General features: G+C 38.9%; 1 protein-coding gene across 1 annotated transcript in view; it reads right to left on the bottom strand.

Annotated features, from left to right (window-relative positions):
- Positions 1–476: 476 nt before the first annotated feature.
- Positions 477–6,000, bottom strand: part of LOC133990838 (collagen alpha-1(IV) chain-like) — a 30,628-nt gene continuing 25,104 nt past the window's right edge. The window contains exons 42-51 of the mRNA XM_062429244.1: positions 5,724–5,781; positions 5,376–5,447; positions 4,056–4,175; positions 3,693–3,788; positions 2,988–3,200; positions 2,728–2,905; positions 2,500–2,614; positions 2,227–2,399; positions 1,766–1,839; positions 477–490 (exon numbers count right to left, since the gene is read on the bottom strand). Coding sequence (XP_062285228.1) covers positions 477–490; positions 1,766–1,839; positions 2,227–2,399; positions 2,500–2,614; positions 2,728–2,905; positions 2,988–3,200; positions 3,693–3,788; positions 4,056–4,175; positions 5,376–5,447; positions 5,724–5,781 — 1,113 coding nt within the window. The remainder of the gene's footprint in view (positions 491–1,765; positions 1,840–2,226; positions 2,400–2,499; positions 2,615–2,727; positions 2,906–2,987; positions 3,201–3,692; positions 3,789–4,055; positions 4,176–5,375; positions 5,448–5,723; positions 5,782–6,000) is intronic.

The following is a 6,000-nucleotide window of genomic DNA, read 5'->3' as shown; positions in this document are numbered from 1 at the left end:
GAAAATGTCAAAAAACAAATGAGACAATTAGTGTGATACTTCATCACACGTTTTCAATTCACACAAGTGGACTCAGCTCTTCCTCAGCTGTTGTGTGTGTTAGCTGACTTTCTTACATAAACATATGAGGCTTAGTTTGTTTTTTCTGACTCTGAGCAATCAATATCTTGGAATATTTGTGTGCCAACACAACACAACACAACACAACACAACACAACACAACACAACACAACACAACACAACACAACACAACACAACACAACACAACACAACACAACACAACACAATACAACACAATACAACACAACACAACACAACACAACACAACACAACACAACACAACACAACACAACACAACACAGTGTTCATTACTTTTTGCATCTAGCTATACTGTGTAAGGAGTTTTTCTTTTATTGATCACAGTGACTGATATGGATGAGCAAGCTTGAATGACTATTCCTCAGGGGCATATTACTCTAGTGATAGTTTTCTGAGTGAATAGAGCAGAGAAATGAGATGATAAAATCACAAGAGGAATGAGGCTTAACAATGAAAAATTATATATTTATCCAGCTTTTAATAATGACCTCTTTCAAACCACAGGTCACATGGGGAATCTTAGATTAAAATATTATATTCCACAAATGTATATATTTTTTTTTTACACACACAATCAACAAAACCCAAAAGAGAGAGGCTTAATGTTAAAAAAAAAACCCACCAACAAGACAATATCTGCATTCAGGATCGTGTTCATTTTAAGCCCCTAAACAGCAGCACCAGTTGGATTGCATTGTTGCATTCATACAGCACATTTGGAAATGGACCGGAAAAAGTTGCAAACAGTATATGAGTCATAATGTTTAATCCTTTCCATGCACCATTTAATCTTTTCCATGCAACATTGAAATTCACAGAAAAGCTTTTAAAGAGAGTGCACAAATGACACTATATTTTGGATGTGAAAACACAACATAACAATTCCAAAGCCAGAGGGTCACATTTACAACATGCCTCCTCTCAAGATGTGTCATTTATTGTGAGTCAATAGTTTTTACGTCATTCATTGACTGGGCTGCATCAGTCACAGCAGCAAATCTGTATATATGACTCACTGCAAGAATTGCTTTATTATATTTTCTGTAGTCAAAGGCATTTTGGGGGGCATGTTTTTATTCAGGGTGTTTCATATCACATGGTATATGGTCATAGTCTAGGTTAGTCTAAGTCACAGATGGTTTGTGTCCAATATATCACTGTATTGTGTAATAATATTAAGCACAGTTATATTAGAGAAAAGTTCAAGAAGAGAATAACATATATGCATTTAAAGAACAGCAAATATCCAAGTGGCAAGAAGGTAAAATCATTTACAAAGTAAAAAAGATTCAGAAGAAGACAGTGCCATGTCGCTAATAGTATCACTACATATCCTTATCACTACTACTATTAGCTATTATTTAGGATTGAGTGTACCACTTAAATACAGCAATTACACACCCCTGGCACACTACAGTCCCGGTAAAATGTAATGGATCAAAAGATGTTTAATTTAATGTACATCATTTTTATGTACATCATCATTATCATCAGACCTACCATCAAAAATCATTGGTAATTTTGTAAATGCTGAGGTGTGCTTTATTCATATATGCATAAATGCAGACTTGTAACAGGAAAACACCAATTCATCAAATAATTAACATCACATTAACCATTAAAAAACAAAAAACTGAATGTTAAAGACAGTTTCCACATCTGTCACCTCTCCTGCAGACCCGACATCGACCAATGACATTTTGCAGAGAGTTTCCCTTCACTGTCTGAGGAAGAGGTTTACTGTAGAAGGAGGGAAAACACACAACACACACACACACACACACACACACACACACACACACACACACACACACACACACACACACACACACACACACACACACACACACACACACACACACACACACACACACAATGATTTAGATGCAGTTAGAAATTATTATGTAACATACAGGTGGAGTTCTGGATTACAGCTGTTGAATGGCTGTTTCAGGAGCACATTTCAAGAGTATGCAATTCTCCCTTTGATTATGAGGGCAGAAGAACATCTGAAACATCACTGAAATGCAAAACCAAAATATTTTTTTAAATTTGATTTAAACTGCAATGAGAGAAATTCCCCTTGGCATACTTCTATTTTTTTTTACAGAGTGAAGAACAGTTCACCTGAACATGTTGTTGCGGTTAATGGAGGCCAGCCAGTAGCTATAGGAATCCGGGTAGTAGTTACATGTTCCCCTGCCATGACACTCAATGAAGGGCACTTGGCGGAAATGTTCAAGACATGAGCCAGGAGAAACCAGCTGCTGGGAGGAACCCTCTGCACCAGCACTTGTTTGCTAGAATGCATCAAAGTCAAAGAAAGAAAGAAAATTACATGGAAAATTAATGGAATATAATGCACAGATTCCTGAGAAAAAAAAATGCTGATTTCTTTACCATGACAAATGAGTATCCAGACCAGAGGGACTCCCAGTTTTGGGGACATTCTGGTACTGTGGTTGTCTGGCTGTGGATGGCTATGACATTGGAGGGAACGTCACACACTGAGCACCTAAAACAACAACAAAGTCATGTTTACACTGAAAATTATACTTTAATTAAGAGACAAAAAGTATTTCCTTGGGAAGTACAGAGTAATATATATATTTATTTGTGTTTGGGCACCTGCTGATGTAAGAGGCCAGCTTATCTCCTGTGATGGGAACCATGTTGGGAGGCATAAGTGTGTCAGTGGACAACCAGTAGGAGTAGTCATTACGAGAAGCATAGCGGCAGTTACTTTCCATATCACAGAAAAGGAAGGGCATGGTGGAGAAACGAGAAAGACAACTTCCCATGGAGCCTGAGAGACAGTTTGAAAAACAAGGTTTTTATGATTCAGAATCAGAACAGTATTCCTGCACATGAAGGTTTTCGGTTCTTACCAAGGTCCTGCCCATGAGCTCTTTCATTTCCATTAATGTAAAGGAAGGAGTAACCAGAGTATATCAAGTTAGTGCCTGGAGGGCAGTGAGGGATTTGAATGCTCTGACTGTGTCGGGCTATCAGGAAACTGTCAACACGACCTGAACATGTACTTGGTCCTGGTAACCCTGGAGGACCCTTGCTGCCTGGAAGTCCACGTTCACCTGGTACACCTGCAGCAGGAAAAACACACTTTTTTTAACCAATTAATGTGAAAAAATATATAATAAAGTACCAAATCCTATGATGTAGGCAATATTTCTTCAGTTTTGAGGTGGAAAACTCTCACTGTTGGTCTGAGGAATGTGTTTTAATATGCTGATTCACAAAGTGGACACAAGCCTCCAGTTGAAATCCCTCGCACACAGAAACACAAATGTAACATAGTTTTACTTCTTGCAACCTGTTCTTCACGTACACAGTTTTTGATATTGTTGATTTAACTATGTTCATGTATGCGTTTATGAACGATGAATGGTTAGCGTTTGCCATGAATGACTAAGTCCTTAACTGAAGTGTCTGATTTATGTATTTTTTGAATGCGTAACCCAGCTGGCGATACTGCTGCCACAACTGAACCTGAGTCTTAGGAAGTGTTGCGACACCGCACCACACATGATATGGACACATGGAAAGCCTTTCAACCTGTCAAGCAAAACACACACCTGACAGTCCTGTTGTTCCTTTGTTTCCTTTATGGCCAGTAAATCCGGGCTGGACTGGACCCGTGGAACCACAAACTCCTTTGATACCTGGCGGGCCTGGAAAAAAAGGAAAGGAATTCAGCTTGGTGGAATTAGTAGACTAACACTTTAGTTATTCATTTCAATGTTATGGTTTTAATAATCAAGAATGGAGTGTCTATTCAACAGAATATTACACAATGGCACTGTATAAATTAGTTAATGGCATAATATTTAACTGTCAAAATTAAGTGCAATGTTTTTGGTATTGATTTAAACAATACTGTATGAGTAAGTAACAGATCTTCAAATCTGTTATGCACAGATATAGCTGAGATTTTGGACCTTGATGACTGCAAGGTCCTGGTGGGCCAGTGGGTCCTGGGGGACCTGGATTGCCAGGAGGACCAAACCAGCCAGGAGGTCCTGGTTCATATATAATGACTGGTGGTTCACTTGTGGGACCTGCAAGGATAGCACAGGAGTAAAGTGAGAAAGTTATTTCTGAAATGATGTACACTGCTCAAAAATAATAAGAGAACACTTAATCATCACAGTATAACACCATGTCAGTTACACTTCAGGGATATCGATCTGTCCATTTAGTAAGCACAAGTGATTGTGAATCAATTTCACCTGATTTGGCGCAAATAAAATTGACGAGTGCAATGGAGAGTCAAAAGCAAGATAGCCCCCCAAAAGGAAATGGTTTTGCATAAGATGGCCACAGTCAGTTGCTCTCTCCTTATCCTTCCTGACTGATTCTTCTCTCTAGCCTTGTGTTCTGCTAGTGTCCTTGTCACTACTGGCATGAGGCAGTACCTGCAGCCCAATCAGGTTTCACAGGTAGTCCAGCTCCTTTAGGATAGCACATCAATACATGCGGCCTCAAGAATATTTGCTGTGTCCCCGGCACAGTCTCAAAATCATGGAGGAGATACCAGGAGACACACAAGGAAAGCTGGACAGGTCCGTAGAGGGGCATCAACTCAGCAGCAGGACCAGTATGTGCTCTTTTGTGTAAAGAGTAACAAGAGGAGCACTGTCCTATAAAATTCCCTCCACCAGACCAAACTGTCAGAAACATACTGCATGAGGGTGGCATGAGGGACCGGGATGAAATCCTCAGAGGGATTGTCAGACCTTACACTGATGCAGTGGGCCCTGGGTTCCTGATGGTGCAGGACAATGCCTGGCCTCATTACACAATCTTATCTTATCTTATGAGTTGCCATGATAGAAGTTGGATCAGCTTGTGATTTAAATTTTTTAATTTGATTTGTGGTTCTGATTTTGAATTCAGTCCTCAATGGATTGATGATTTTGGTTTCCATTGACCAGTTTTATGTCATTTTGTTCTCAACAAATTATACAGTGTACATCAGTAAAGATTTTCAACTTGAATAATTTGTTCATCAATATCATTGAGCAGTGTAATATATGTGTATACAGCATATATATAACTATGGATGGTTTTCTGGAAAGTCTTCTGTAGGTACTCAAGTGTTAGACAGTTTAACTGGCAGTGAGGGGAAAATGTTGCATCCTTGCTGCTATTCATAACTTATTGACTGGCAAGATGAATAAACAGTTTAAGTTTGAAAGACAGGAAAGGGATTCACTACTAATCCAGGTTATTGTGAATCATAATAAGTTTTTACACACCAGGTCGTCCAGGTAAACCTTTGTTTCCAGGCAGACCAGGCAGACCAGGCATGCCAATGTACCCAGGGTAGCCTAAAACACACAAATTATAATCAGATCACAATAATTTTTATTTCACACTTCAAAACCTTCAAGTACAAAACAAGTGGCATGAATTCTCATAAATCTTCTCCTCTTATCTACTCTCCATCCACTGAACTGTCTGTCTCATTTGCATTTCATCTAAGTTGTGGCAACATAAATCAGTCATAGACTATTATTCTTCTAAATTGACAGACTTGCAGTTGTCTGGGGAAGAATTCAAAGAGAGCGCCTAATTTATAAGCTCAAGATAAATTGATAGATTACCAGATGCCCCAGGGATTCCAGGAGGACCAGGGTCACCTTTTGGTCCTGGTGCGCCACACTGTAGAGGTAAAAGAAACAATGAAAGGTTAAAGATAAGACTCAAAGCATAGTATATACATTTTAAAGACCCAGTACTGTATACATCTATGATCAAAATACGTAAAAAGTTCAATTCTGATGTAAGAGCAGATGATGCCTGAAAGTGCATCTTGGTTGTTCATCTTGGTAACCCTGGTGAAATAAAGCCACTTATCATACAAAAACATTAACATGAAAA

This window comes from Scomber scombrus, chromosome 11 (assembly GCF_963691925.1).
Source record: "Scomber scombrus chromosome 11, fScoSco1.1, whole genome shotgun sequence".
NCBI lineage: Eukaryota > Metazoa > Chordata > Actinopteri > Scombriformes > Scombridae > Scomber > Scomber scombrus.
Note: the sequence above shows the minus strand (reverse complement) of the source record. Positions and strands in the feature narration are given on the sequence as shown.